Source organism: Babylonia areolata, chromosome 15, assembly GCF_041734735.1.
Source record: "Babylonia areolata isolate BAREFJ2019XMU chromosome 15, ASM4173473v1, whole genome shotgun sequence".
NCBI lineage: Eukaryota > Metazoa > Mollusca > Gastropoda > Neogastropoda > Buccinidae > Babylonia > Babylonia areolata.
Window position 1 is genome coordinate 34,875,942 of NC_134890.1, and position 15,669 is coordinate 34,891,610.

The window sequence follows — 15,669 nt, forward strand, 5'->3', positions numbered from 1 at the left end:
TGTAAAAAGAGCCAAAATCAAAAACTTGTACACACCTAATTTCAAGAAGTCATATCACCTTAAACTTGTATGATCTTTAGAAATATAAGCAAATAGTAGTTATGTTTGTTATGATATAAACACATATTTTATAAATACAAATAAGAAAAGGTTGATATTACAATATATTATAAAGCATTGCATTCACTTAGATTTGCATTGGACTAGTCATGGAAGTCTGAATTTTTGTTTTTCAAACAGACCAACACATACTTAAAAGTCTATTGGCTCTGGCTCTTTATTTTTTCTCTGCCTGATGCCAAGTTGTAGATACGTCTCCAGAAGAATTTGTCTATTCTTTATCTCATGTAAATAAAACAAGTTTACTTACATGTTTGTGTCTGGCAAATGCAACATCAGTCAACTATTTATTTCTTAAACTGTTTACATGTTTGATAGATTTATACTCCAGGAGAATTTGTCCCTTCTTTATTCAATTTGTAAATAAAACAAAAGGTTACTCACATGTTTGTGTGTGACAAATACAGCATCTGCCAACTTTTTATGTGTCAAACCGTTGTTGACACGTTTGATAGGTTTACACCTATCTATACCGTATCTGCAACAAAGAAAAGCATTTTTAATATAATCAGACCAGAAACAAAACGACATCTTCTGTTAGGTGTCTGCAACTAATGCACAGGGTTAGGAAATTTATAAATCAATCACATTCAAAAAAACAAATTGAAAAACAAGGTGATAAGGTAAGTGGAATATGTCAAACAACCTTTATTTTTTTGCAAGCTGTATGTGTTGTTTTATCAGGTGTGCAGCTGTCGTTACTACATTTCTAACATATAAACCACCACATAGGCTACTCTCTGTGCAGGTTTATATGTTTAATGCTTTTTTGGTGTGTTTTTTTCAATGTCTCAAACAAAATTGACATTTTTCTGCACAGTGAGGTGGTCTGCAAGTTCTGCACAGGTTTTCACAACTGAACTTAGTCTGCAACTTCTGGACAGGTTTTCACAACTGAACTTAGTCTGCAAGTTCTGCACAGGTTTTCACAACTGAACTTAGTCTGCAACTTCTGCACAGGTTTTCACAACTGAACTTAGTCTGCAACTACACAGGATTACAGAAGAAAAACAAGCCATGTGCAATGTGGTGGTATGCATCTTTGCACAGATTTATGGGTATTTTACCTATAACACAAAATAACATATACAATGTGCTGGTGTGCTAATTATGCACAAGTTTACTGGTATCTTTATTATAGCTGTATTAACAATACCTCTTTTTTCTAGTTTTGCTGCCCCATCACCTGCACTATTTCAGAAGCATTACTCCACGCCTCTTATTCTAAGTCCATCACCTGCACTATTTCAGAAGCATTACTCCATGCCTCTCATTCTAAGCCCATCACCTGCACTATTTCAGAAGCATTACTCCACGCCTCTCATTCTAAGCCCATCACCTGCACTATTTCAGAAGCATTACTCCACGCCTCTCATTCTAAGCCCATCACCTGCACTATTTCAGAAGCATTACTCCACGCCTCTCATTCTAAGTCCATCACCTGCACTATTTCAGAAGCATTACTCCACGCCTCTCATTCTAAGTCCATCACCTGCACTATTTCAGAAGCATTACTCCACGCCTCTCATTCTAAGTCCATCACACCTTCCTTCATCAGCCCCAGTCCCAGTACCAGCAGTCCACAGGGAACCATTGACGTTTGGTTGCCAAGAGGCCACACACCAGTGGAGACCCTGCACTGTGACTGTTCGGATTTAACGAACTTAGGACACCACACTTAAGAAGCCCTCTACTGATGACAACAATAGCTTAGTTGTGAAGCCAGACTGAGTGAGAGTTGCCCACCCAGAGTGGAGACCATGTTATTGTTAACACCTTCTATGAGTCTCTCATGAATCTGCTGACACTGAAAACCTTGACAATGACTCATCAAGTCACCCCAAGCACAAATGTAGGAGATGGAAACTGAAGTCAACATAACAATCCTCAGTGTGCTGGTGTGCACCTCCTGCACAGGTTTATAAGTATCTGTATCATACACCTGTAATGTTTAACATGTGTTCATAAGTCACAAAACTGAAGCAATGATCATAGGAACTAAACAAAAACTCTTCCATCACAACTGACACAATCAAACCTGGCAGTACATCCATCCCTCTTTCCAGTTCAGTCAGGAACCTTGGCGTTGTTCTTGACAACACACTGTCCATGCAAAAATTTATCAGACATGTCAATCCTGCTACTGTCAATTGCGGCGCATCAGTTCCATCTAGAAATATCTGTCCACTGATGCAACATCTAGACTTGTCGTTTCTCTCATTCTCTCTCGCCTTGACTACTGTAACTCTCTATTGTCTGGTTTGCCTGGTTCATCCATTCAGTCCCTTCAGTGCATACAAAACTCTGCTGCCCGACTCGTCCTCAGAAAGAAAAGATCTGAGCAATCAGCTTATCACTCCTCTTTTACAACATCTCCACTGGCTCCCTGTTTCACAGAGAATAAAGTACAAGATCAGCACTCTATGTTACAGATGTATTCACAAAACTGCCCCTTCCTATCTCTGTGGCTGCCTTCACCTCTACACTCCATCTCGCTCTCTACGATCAGCTTTGGATCCACTCTGTTTACGGATACGCAGATTCAAACACTCCTGACAGCCTGTTCCCATGTGGCAATCTGTCCAGCACTGGTTATGGCCTGACAGCCTGTTCCCATGTGGCAATCTGTCCAGCACTGGTTATGGCCTGACAGCCTGTTCCCATATGGCAATCTGTCCAGCACTGGTTATGGCCTGACAGCCTGTTTCCATGTGGCAATCTGTCCAGCACTGGTTATGGCCTGACAGCCTGTTCCCATGTGGCAATCTGTCCAGCACTGGTTATGGCCTGACAGCCTGTTCCCATGTGGCAATCTGTCCAGCACTGGTTATGGCCTGACAGCCTGTTCCCATGTGGCAATCTGTCCAGCACTGGTTATGGCCTGACAGCCTGTTCCCATGTGGCAATCTGTCCAGCACTGGTTAGGCCTGACAGCCTGTTCCCATGTGGCAATCTGTCCAGCACTGGTTATGGCCTGACAGCCTGTTCCCATGTGGCAATCTGTCCAGCACTGGTTATGGCCTGACAGCCTGTTCCCATGTGGCAATCTGTCCAGCACTGGTTATGGCCTGACAGCCTGTTCCCATGTGGCAATCTGTCCAGCACTGGTTATGGCCTGACAGCCTGTTCCCATGTGGCAATCTGTCCAGCACTGGTTATGGCCTGACAGCCTGTTTCCATGTGGCAATCTGTCCAGCATTGGTTATGGCCTGACAGCCTGTTCCCATGTGGCAATCTGTCCAGCACTGGTTATAGCCTGACAGCCTGTTCCCATGTGGCAATCTGTCCAGCACTGGTTATGGCCTGACAGCCTGTTCCCATGTGGCAATCTGTCCAGCACTGGTTATGGCCTGACAGCCTGTTCCCATGTGGCAATCTGTCCAGCACTGGTTATGGCCTGACAGCCTGTTCCCATGTGGCAATCTGTCCAGCACTGGTTATGGCCTGACAGCCTGTTTCCATGTGGCAATCTAAAATCAATATATATTTACCCATGCAATAAGGATTGCAAATATGAATCATCAGATCCATAAAGCACGAAATCTGTTTTTCATAGACAGAACACATGGTTATGACGATGAATGATATTGATGAATCATATAATGCCTATCTATGGTTGGAGACCAAGCTCTAAGCACTTTACAAACACAGAGTCATTTGCAAAACAGGCTGCCTACCTGAGTAGAGCCAACTGACAGCTGCCATTGGGCCCATTTGACATGTAATGATGTATGACTGGGCCCATTTGACATGTAATGATGTATGATTGGGCCCATTTGACATGTAATGATGTATGATTGGGCCCATTTGACATGTAATGATGTATGATTGGGCCCATTCGACATGTAATGATGTATGATTGGGCCCATTCGACATGTAATGATGTATGATTGGGCCCATTTGACATGTAATGATGTATGACTGGGCCCATTCGACATGTAATGATGTATGATTGGGCCCATTCGACATGTAATGATGTATGATTGGGCCCATTTGACATGTAATGATGTATGACTGGGCCCATTCGACATGTAATGATGTATGATTGGGCCCATTTGACATGTAATGATGTATGATTGGGCCCATTTGACATGTAATGATGTATGATTGGGCCCATTTGACATGTAATGATGTATGACTGGGCCCATTTGACATGTAATGATGTATGATTGGGCCCATCTGACATGAAATGATGTATGACTGGGCCCATTTGACATGCAATGATGTATGATTGGGCCCATTTGACATGTAATGATGTATGACTGGGCCCATTTGACATGTAATGATGTATGATTGGGCCCATTTGACATGTAATGATGTATGATTGGGCCCATTTGACATGTAATGATGTATGATTGGGCCCATTTGACATGTAATGATGTATGATTGTTTTTGTTTCTTTACCCCACCATGTAGGCAGCCTTGCTCCATTTTAGGTGGTGTGCATACTGGGTTTGTTCTTCTTTCCATAACACACCAAACACTGACATGGATTACAGGATCTTTAACATACGTATGTCATCTTCTGCATGCATATACACATGAAGTGGGTTCAGGCACTCACAGGTCTGCACATATGGTGACCTTGGAAATTGGAAAATAATCTCCACACTTTATCCATCACCACCAATATTTGAACCTGAGACTGAAACTCTCAGATTGAAATTCCAACGCTTTAACCACTCAGCTATTGCATACACACATGTACACACCCACACACCCACACACAGACACAGAGAGAACACGCACCCACAAGCACTCAAACTATCAGACACACTTGCCAAGACACATGTCTGTGTGAAGGCGTGTGTGCTTGTGCTTGTGCATGCATGCAGGCGTGTGTGTGTGTGTGTGTGTGTGTGTGTGTGTGTGTGTGTGTGAAAATAAACCTAAAGAGTACTCACCCTTCATACACCAAGTGTCCTCCATCTATCACAATAACGCCTTCCCTGAAGAACATCGGTGTTCAGCAGTGTTATTGGTTAACACGGACATCACCATCATATATCACAGACTTCAGTGTTATTGGTTAACACGGACATCACCATCACAGACTTCAGTGTTTAGCAGTGTTATTGATTTACACAGACATCATCATTATATATCACAGACTTCAGTGTTCACCAGTGTTATTGATTTTCACAGACATCATCATTATATATCAGAGACTTCAGTGTTTAGCAGTGTTATTGATTTTCACAGACATCATCATTATATATCACAGACTTCAGTGTTTAGCAGTGTTATTGATTTTCACAGATATCATCGTTATATATCACAGACTTCAGTGTTCACCAGTGTTATTGGTTTACACAGACATCAACATTATATATCACAGACTTCAGTGTTCACCAGTGTTATTGGTTTACACAGACATCAACATTATATATCACAGACTTCAGTGTTTAGCAGTGTTATTGATTTACACAGACATCATCATTATATATCACAGACTTCAGTGTTCACCAGTGTTATTGGTTTACACAGACATCAACATTATATATCACAGACTTCAGTGTTTAGCAGTGTTATTGGTTTACACAGACATCATCATTATATATCACAGACTTCAGTGTTCACCAGTGTTATTGGTTTACACAGACATCAACATTATATATCACAGACTTCAGTGTTTAGCAGTGTTATTGGTTTACACAGACATCATCATTATATATCACAGACTTCAGTGTTTAGCAGTGTTATTGGTTTACACAGACATCAACATTATATATCACAGACTTCAGTGTTTAGCAGTGTTATTGATTTTCACAGACATCATCATTATATATCAGAGACTTCAGTGTTTACCAGTGTTATTGATTTTCACAGACATCATCATTATATATCAGAGACTTCAGTGTTTAGCAGTGTTATTGATTTTCACAGACATCATCATTATATATCACAGACTTCAGTGTTCACCAGTGTTATTGATTTTCACAGATATCATCGTTATATATCACAGACTTCAGTGTTCACCAGTGTTATTGGTTTACACAGACATCATCATTATATATCACAGACTTCAGTGTTCACCAGTGTTATTGGTTTACACAGACATCAACATTATATATCACAGACTTCAGTGTTCACCAGTGTTATTGGTTAACACAGACATCAACATTATATATCACAGACTTCAGTGTTTAGCAGTGTTATTGGTTAACACAGACATCATCATTATATATCACAGACTTCAGTGTTCACCAGTGTTATTGGTTTACACAGACATCAACATTATATATCACAGACTTAAGTGCTTAGCAGTGTTATTGGTTTACACAGACATCAACATTATATATCACAGACTTCAGTGTTCACCAGTGTTATTGGTTTACACAGACATCAACATTATATATCACAGACTTAAGTGCTTAGCAGTGTTATTGGTTTACACAGACATCAACATTATATATCACAGACTTAAGTGCTTAGCAGTGTTATTGGTTTACACAGACATCAACATTATATATCACAGACTTCAGTGTTCACCAGTGTTATTGGTTTACACAGACATCAACATTATATATCACAGACTTCAGTGCTTAGCAGTGTTATTGGTTTACACAGACATCATCATCATATCATAGACTTCAGTGTTTAGCAGTGTTATTGGTTTACACAGACATCAACATTATATATCACAGACTTAAGTGCTTAGCAGTGTTATTGGTTTACACAGACATCATCATCATATCATAGACTTCAGTGTTTAGCAGTGTTATTGGTTTACACAGACATCAACATTATATATCACAGACTTAAGTGCTTAGCAGTGTTATTGGTTTACACAGACATCAACATTATATATCACAGACTTCAGTGTTTAGCAGTGTTATTGGTTTACACAGCCATCATCATCATATCATAGACTTCAGTCAACATGTCCTTCAAACAACACACACCATATCTTCAACAAGTTAAGCATAATTAACACAAACAAAAGTTGAATAATTAAAACTAAAGCATAAAACAAACAAGGACAGAATGGAACACCCACCTGCCAAACGTTTAACAAGTTATATCCAACACAGCATAAAGTCCTCTGAAATGTTACATTAAACTGATCAGAGAAAACGTTGGGCAAAAATCAAATAAAGATTCTCAAACAAGACATCAAAGATGATAACCTGATCACTGCTGGCTCTTCAAGTTCAACTGTTATTTATTCATAATTTACCTCAACAATGATGCTGGCAATTCAGAAGGCTCTATTCCTAACTTACCTGGACACTGATTAAAGGCTCTATTCCTAACTTACCTGGACACTGATCAAAGGCTCTATTCCTAACTTACCTGGACACTGATCAAAGGCTCTATTCCTAACTTACCTGGACACTGATCAAAGGCTCTATTCCTAACTTACCTGGACACTGATCAAAGGCTCTATTCCTAACTTACCTGGACACTGATTAAAGGCTCTATTCCTAACTTACCTGGACACTGATCAAAGGCTCTATTCCTAACTTACCTGGACACTGATTCAAGGCTCTATTCCTAACTTACCTGGACACTGATTAAAGGCTCTATTCCTAACTTACCTGGACACTGATCAAAGGCTCTATTTCTAACTTACCTGGACACTGATCAAAGGCTCTATTCCTAACTTACCTGGACACTGATCAAAGGCTCTATTCCTAACTTACCTGGACACTGATTAAAGGCTCTATTCCTAACTTACCTGGACACTGATCAAAGGCTCTATTCCTAACTTACCTGGACACTGATTAAAGGCTCTATTCCTAACTTACCTGGACACTGATTAAAGGCTCTATTCCTAACTTATCTGGACACTGATTAAAGGCTCTATTCCTAACTTACCTGGACACTGATCAAAGGCTCTATTCCTAACTTACCTGGACACTGATCAAAGGCTCTATTCCTAACTTACCTGGACACTGATTAAAGGCTCTATTCCTAACTTACCTGGACACTGATTAAAGGCTCTATTCCCAACTTACCTGGACACTGATTAAAGGCTCTATTCCTAACTTACCTGGACACTGATCAAAGGCTCTATTCCTAACTTACCTGGACACTGATTAAAGGCTCTATTCCTAACTTACCTGGACACTGATTAAAGGCTCTATTCCTAACTTACCTGGAGACTAATGTGGCTTCAACAGAAGGCTCTGCCAGCACATTCCTGAACTTGTAGCTCCGCTGGAAACAGTGCATTTCAGATGGTAAATGAAAGGAACATGATAAAAATTTACATGGGGCACACAAAAATCCTCTCACTTCTCACACATTTAAGTGGTGTAATATCTGATTCCTCCTAAAAATGATCAGTTCTCCTGCTACCAAAGTTATGCCTGTGTAGAAGACTAAAGTATGCTGGTCTGGTATATCTGGGCCACCACTTTGGACCACAAATGCATGTCTCAAGGCAAGGAAAATGTATGTGCATGGCCTCTCTCAGATTCTTTTTCACTTTTATTTTTAATTTCTGTTCTAATAGCTTCCACTGTTCTAGCTGTTGAATTTACAGACTTTCTGGGTTCAACTTCAAGTCTCCTGTGAAAAGGTCATGACCTTTGACCCATCATATCAATCTTCAGTGATTAAACTGACTTTTGTCAAGATCTCTCAGTAGGTCATGGACCATAACTCTGTTAATGTTGTGTACTGAAGGTTTTTTGAACATCATAATTTACCTGTGTGCTAGCTGAACTGGTTGTGAAAGCAGTACTGACTTGAAATTGTGTACCTTGTGTATGAAAAGAGTTACCACTCTTTATTAATTGTTAATCACTAACTCTCATAGCCACTGTTCTTCAAAAGAGAACTGTTTTAAAGAATAAACATTAAAAATAAATTATAAAAAGAAGCGTTGCTGTATGCTTTTGTTTCTTTGTTGTTGTTGCTTTTTTTGTTCATAATAACTACTGGTGACACTTTTTTGTAACATATGGGTCTATGAAACTTTATGCAAAACTGAAAGTACAAAATTCAATAAATCAGATTAGACCTAATACAACACCAACCACACATCCATATAACTCTTGAGCCATGAAACACACACAACCCCAACCACATAAATAGCAACGCTTAAACAACTCCGACTGAACAAACTTTAAGGGTGTAAACACCAATAGGTCGTTAAACTCCAATAGACAGATTAAATTTAAAATATCTTCAATTAATCAAACTTGATGTTCAAAGTGTAAGCACCAACAAGTGCTTAAACCCCAACATGGTTAAATCTACCAGCTCTTCTTCCACATAAAACAACCAAGACAGCACGTGACTGCTACTGTGTGAGGCCTGGGTTCTGGCTCAGCCCAGGGGGCTTAATGCTTGCACCCAGACGTCAGTCATCCAGAACATGCTCCGCCCCCCCATGACCCCCATTTGTGGATTGTTGCCACCGAAACAAGACAGTGCAACGACCAGCCTTGGACCAATAATCAGGACTTCACCACCTGAACACAGCAGGGACCACAGGCATTGCTGATATCCAGCACACGGCAAGGACTGTCTTCTTGAGCAGGGCCAACATCTTGACTATGTCACACATCTAGGGAAAGACCACAGGCATGAACAATTTGACCTTAAAGGTGTACAGTTGATATGTTTAAACTCCACTCTTCTGATTAAAGGAAAAAATAAGAGCTTCGTAAATTTCTAAACCTAAGTACATGGACTGCTGTAATGGCATGTGTATTTTGTAAAGTATAGTTTGTAGTATTTGTTGACTTCTGTAGTTACTTTTTGATATTATATTATCTCTTGATCATGCTATATGTTCTTGAATATATACTACCTTTTTTCTTTGTTCTCCAGGATAGCCAGTGACCACAGGAAAGAGGTCACTGATGTTCTCACTAACAGACACAAAAATCTTATTATAAATTTCTGTAGTCATGGGATAAGTTCTTTTCTTTACCCCCAGAGTTTCAGAAGATGATGGGGGGAATCCTGGAGAACAAAAAAAAAAATGTGCACCTTGTTTATAAGAGAGTTCCCACTCTATTATTTGTTAATAATTTTATTCTCATACTAGTCATAACCTCTTCTTTCAAATTCAACTGAGAACGGTTTTTAAGAATGTAAATAACAAAAGCTTTGCTTGTTTTGTTTACACTACCCCCGGTGAAAGTTAGTTTTTTTTGTAACATGACTACAAAACTTTATGGAACACTGTTACTGCACACTTTAAGGAATGTGATTAAGTTCAAGAAGGAAAAAAAAAAAGCCCAGGATTTTTGAAGTTTAAAAATAATGGCCTACAATTAAGGCACTCACCTCACAAACCACAGTTCGCAACAATTGTTGGTTTCTTTTCCTGTTCCATTTCGTACTCGATTCCCTTTCTATCAAACAGGAAAGCACGTTTGTTTTTTTGAATGCTTCACACATATTGAAGTTGTTTTTAATTGTTTAAGTTGTTTTAATTGTCAATTTTTCTTGCTCCCGAACTTCTAACTCTGTCTACTAGGTGACGCTATCTACACTGGCTGCTAGCACAAATGCGTGCTCAGATGGGGAAACATAACTATTTGGCCAATCTTGCATTCTTTTTATTCCTTTTCACTTTTCTTTTTATACAATACACTGTATTTGGTTCAGAGTAAAAAATTAAAAAAAGACAAAAAGAAAAAAAAAAGTTGTTGACGAATACCGTGACCTTTGACCCCGCCTACCTCAATGTTGACACAAATCAGCTGACTGCAAATCAATCTTCAGTGATGAAGTTAATTTTCGTCAAGCTCTCTCTGAGTAGGTCAAGGACCGTAACTCCGTTGAGCACCTAAGGTTTTGTGCACATCTGTTGGAAGCAGAACAACGTTAACCGTGCAAAACGAAAACTGTTCTTTTTCTGTTTTATTTTATTCTCACTGATCGTCAGTAATGGCTGCAGCAGATGAATTCGATTACTTTGGAACGTGCTGGCGTTCTCCGCAAAAGAGGTAATAATATTTAATTGGGACTGTTCAGGGTGTGGTACGAACGATGTGTATTTCGTTGTATTTGAGGCATTTTGTTTATCTTCCAGGATTTACTTTTGTTCGGCTGTGCGTTTGATGAACAGACAGGGGAAGGTCTGACTGTATTGGAAATTGACATACAATACTCCAGCAGCTTTTGTTGAGAAACGTGTGCATGGACACTTACTCGGTAAGTTCTGGTGTTCTAAATTATTTTGTTTTCATTTCGACATGCTCAAGTGAGGTGCGTGACGAAGGGAAGCAACTCGTGTAAAACATAAGAAAAGCCATGCACTTTGGCGTTGGACAAGCAGAAATGGGTTAGTATGTTATTTTGTAATGATAATGTAATACTGATTGTAAACCACTGTAAGTTAAACAGATGAATGGAAAGGAAAGCTGTATTTTGAAAACGTTTAGATTGTCGCACAACAGTTGACAATGACTGCAGAAAAAAGTGTGTGTATACGATCATTTTAGTGGTGGCTGGTTTTAGTATATATATTATATCTCTTCCCTGGAGTTCAGATGCTGAGCTGTAAAAAAAATGTGTATAAAGTTTGAACTAGTTAAAATTTGAGACATAGATTCAGGCTGTTGATCTTGTTTGTTTCCTTGTCAGCAGACCAACAAGTAAACAGGAAATGATAGCAACAACTTGATAGGGTGTGTATCTGTCTTTGCATGCATGTGTGGTGTGTTCCCATGTATGTGTGTCGGGGGGTGGGGGTGTATGTGTGTGTGTGTGCATAGGTTTGCTGAACGTTGGTCAGTTTTGTCTTTATTTTGTTTAAGGCATTTGCCTTTTGTATGTCTTTCAGTTTTACACTTTTATTGCATTTTGGTGTATTTACTTATCTGTTCTTTTGTTGTTGTTTTGGGTTCTTTTCTTTTTTTTTTACCATATTTTGTTCGGCCTAATGTTTTATATATATATACACCTACAACAAACTCAGGGTTCTAACCAGTATCTTGTGTTTATGCGTAGGTCAGGCATTTCACTTTTTTCAAAGCAGATATTGTGCAGCGTACTGCATGGATCAGTCAGCACAAATTGACACCTTCTTGAAACTGAGACTGAAACAACTTGTAACAAGAGAGGCAAAGTCTTCAAGGCTCCCTTGTGATACACTTTTTTTTAAAACCCAAGCTTTTTATGTATTGAGTATAATGCATTTACTGTTATATTTATATTTTTTGTATTCTCTAAACTTGGCACTTTGATCTGATATTCGACCCAACAAAAGATCTGTCATTGTTATCATTTTTTGTTCAAACAGAAACTTATTTTGCTAAGCATGGAAGTTTTGTTTATTGCAAACGTTTTGGTGCAGACAGTAAAACAAGGGAAATTACTCTGCTGGGGGAACTTAGTTTGCTTTAAACTGATCTTTCTCATCTTAAACATTACATTTTGAAATTATACTCAATACATAAAAAGCTTGGATTTTTTTTTTTAAGTGCATCACAAGTGAGTCTTGAAGGCCTTGCCTCTCTTGTTTCAAAATGTAATGTTTAAGATGAGAAAGATCAGTTTAAAGCAAATTAAGTCCCCTAGCATTAATTACAGAGTAATTTCCCTTTTTTACTATCTGCACCAAAACGTTTGCAAAATAAATAAAACTTCCATGCTTAGCAAAAGAAGTTCCTGTCTAAACAAAAAATGATAATAATGACTGCTCTAGCTGTTGGGTCGAATATCATATCAAAGTGCCAAGTTTAGAGAATACAAAAAATATAAATATAACAGTAAATGCAGTTTGCATATAATTAGGCTTCATTCTTTATTTTTTCGTGCCCATCCCAGAGGCGCAATATTGTTTTAAACAAGATGACTGGAAAGAACTGAATTTTTCCTATTTTTATGCCAAATTTGGTGTCAACTGACAAAGTAGTTGCAGAGAAAATGTCAATGTTAAAGTTTACCACGGACACACACACACACACACACAGACAACCGAACACCAGGTTAAAATATAGACTCACTTTGATTACACAAGTGAGTCAAAAATGACTGCAACCTTGGGTGAAAATCAGTTTTCTTATCATATCAATCTCCAAACTTGGCTGACAATGACAACTCTGAAGATGACAAGACTTTGTAACCAGTAAATCACATACACAGAAACAGAAATGCAGAGAATCATCAAGTTTAGTTTTCCTTGGCAGGGAGATTTGTTGATTTTGGTTTAACTTTAATTTAACACCCCTATCAGGTGATATAGCCTGAAGATTACCATCCCAGAAACATTCTGAAGAAGGTGGGGGTGGGGTGTAAACTTTAACAGTGCCATTTTCTTCTCAGTTTCAGGCCTTGAGTGCATGTGTACATTTGTGTACTAATCAGAGTGGATTTCTTCTACAGAATTTTGCCAGAGGACAACAGTTATGTTGCCAAGGGTTCTTTTTCAGTGTGCCAAGTGCATGCTGCACATGGGAGCTCAGTTTATGGTCTCATCTGATTGACTAGATGGACACAGTTTGACTTTTTGGTTAAACTGTAGGAAAAGGGTGAGACTGGGATCCAAACCCAGAACCTCACTGACACTATTGGCAGATCATTATCTTAACCATTTTGCCACCTTTCTCCTATTTTCCTGTCAGTACAATGCAGTGCAAGACAGAGGCTCTTGTTTTGTAGTAAATACAGTGGAATATGTTTGTACTTAGCTTTGGTTGCCTATCTCAGTCAAGAGGCCAAGGAAATACCAGCATAAAATCCTCACTTTCCACTCATCATGAATATATTTGTATATATATACTTAATGAATAAGAAATATGAAGTTGATAGCACTTCAGTACCAGATAGCATTTTTGTACGGTCATCCTAAATCTTTTAGTTTTTTTCAACCACAGTCAAGTGTGTGTTTGGTTGGGGTTTTTTTTATCTTTAAATTCTTCACACACACACACAGAGTTTGTACACATTGTACCAAACAATTTTTTATCAGTCCTTGTAACACTTCTGTGATAAAAAGGAACAAAACAAAAACCCTGTAAAGATTGATTTGAACTTCCACCTGCTCATGCTGTTGACTTGTGAAGTGCATTGAGCAGTGTTATCTGTCTGTGACTGAAATGGAGCAGACATGTATCAAAGTGTTTGTTCAGAGTGGTGGCCTTGTGGTATCACGTCTGCATCGGATGTGAAAGAATCTGGGCACATGTAATCGATTGCACACTGCCACTATTTTCCATCTCCATGAAACCTTGAGTTGTGGCCTGGTTGCTAGTCATTCTGGTGAGATGATGAACAGAAGTCCCATGTGTAGCATGTACCTAGCGCATGTAAAAGAGCCTACAACTGTCCCAGTTCTGCAGAAAAGTTCACTTTGATAGGGAAACAAGTACACTTGCAGGCAGAAAAAAAGTTGGGTGGGGACACTCCCCTGGACCTGGGGAGAGCAGCCCGGATTTCACACAGAGGATTCTCTTGTGACAAAATGTAGTACAATACATTACATTACAATACCATACAGTACAATACAACACAGATAATACAGTACAATGCAGTACAGTACAGTACAGTACAATACAGTACAATCCAGTACAATACAATACAGCACAGTACAAACTACAATGCAATACAACACAATTGTTTGTGACTGGATAGGGCAATGGCATTGCCCCACATGCACCTCAAAGGTGTGGAGATAAATGGTACTGAAGGAGTTGGTCTGTAGTTCTGACAAATATAGCAGAACTCCTGCAAGTCACCCACTGTTTCCTGAAAAAAGCACAGATAACCTATCTATAATAGACTGTTTTCGTTTTATTGTTTTTCACTAAAGATTATTCTGGCTGACATCGGAAAGAATAGTCAAATGTCTGTATTGTAATGTGTTGTATTGTATTGTGTTTTTTGTGTATTTTATTTCAGTCACAAGAGATTTCTCTTTGAAAACTTTTGGTTGCTGTCTTTGAATTGCACTGCATTGTATTGTATTACTTTGTCACAACAGATTTCTTTGTGTGAAATTCAGACTGCTCTCCCCAGGGAAAACACATGGCCACACTCCACCACCACCCACTTTTTTTTTGTGTTTCCTGTCTGCAGTTGTATTTCTGTTATTACCAGTGTGGAATTTTCTGCACAGTGTTGCCAAGGACAACCCTTTTGTTGCTGTGGGTTCTCCTAGTTTTATATGTGCTAATAAATTGTATGTTGCACATGGGAGAGCAAGATGCCATAATTTAATGTCTCTTTTTCTTCTGTCTGCATGTTTTCTTCATGGTGGAATTAAAAAAAAAAAAAAAATTAAGAACATGATTGCATGTATGTGATTGGCTGTTACGATGCAAGCCCACATGTAATTCTGTGACCAGTCAAGTGAATTTTTTAAAAACAAAATTAAGAATATGATTACACATCAGTGATTGGTTGTCACGATGCATGCCCAAGTGTAATTCTGTGACCAGTCAAATCAATTTTTTAAAAACTAAATTAAGAATATGATTGCACATCTGTGATTGGCTGTCACGATGCAGGCCCACATTTATCTCTGTGACCAGTCAGGTCTTTTCTTCTTCTTTTTTTGTAGTACATCTGCCACATTATTCCCTGCTTCCCACTGCTAGATTCAGGGAGACGTTTCATCCTTGTCCAGATATCTTATGT

At 38.8% G+C, this 15,669-nt stretch overlaps 2 protein-coding genes across 5 annotated transcripts in view; one reads left to right on the forward strand and one right to left on the reverse strand.

Annotated features, from left to right (window-relative positions):
• LOC143290600 (DDB1- and CUL4-associated factor 17-like) overlaps positions 1-10,565 on the reverse strand; it is a 45,805-nt gene extending 35,240 nt beyond the window's left edge. Inside the window, exons 1-4 of the mRNA XM_076600190.1 lie at positions 10,369-10,565; positions 8,222-8,283; positions 5,025-5,069; positions 505-598 (exon numbers count right to left, since the gene is read on the reverse strand). Of these exons, the coding sequence (XP_076456305.1) occupies positions 505-598; positions 5,025-5,069; positions 8,222-8,283; positions 10,369-10,482 (315 nt within the window). The 5' untranslated portion in view covers positions 10,483-10,565. The remainder of the gene's footprint in view (positions 1-504; positions 599-5,024; positions 5,070-8,221; positions 8,284-10,368) is intronic.
• A 296-nt stretch (positions 10,566-10,861) lies between these two features.
• The window catches only part of LOC143290601 (transcription factor CP2-like), a 66,852-nt gene continuing 62,044 nt past the window's right edge, over positions 10,862-15,669 (forward strand). For 2 of the 4 annotated variants that reach the window (XR_013056420.1, XM_076600191.1), the window contains exon 1: positions 10,862-11,033. Coding sequence is in view for 1 of the 4 variants with exons in the window: in XM_076600191.1 (XP_076456306.1) it covers positions 10,975-11,033 (59 nt within the window). In the remaining 3 variants the exon portion in view is untranslated. Of the gene's footprint in view, positions 11,034-11,144; positions 11,242-11,338; positions 11,372-15,669 lie in introns of those variants that run through there. The other 2 variants (XM_076600192.1, XM_076600193.1) reach the window with 2 other exon arrangements.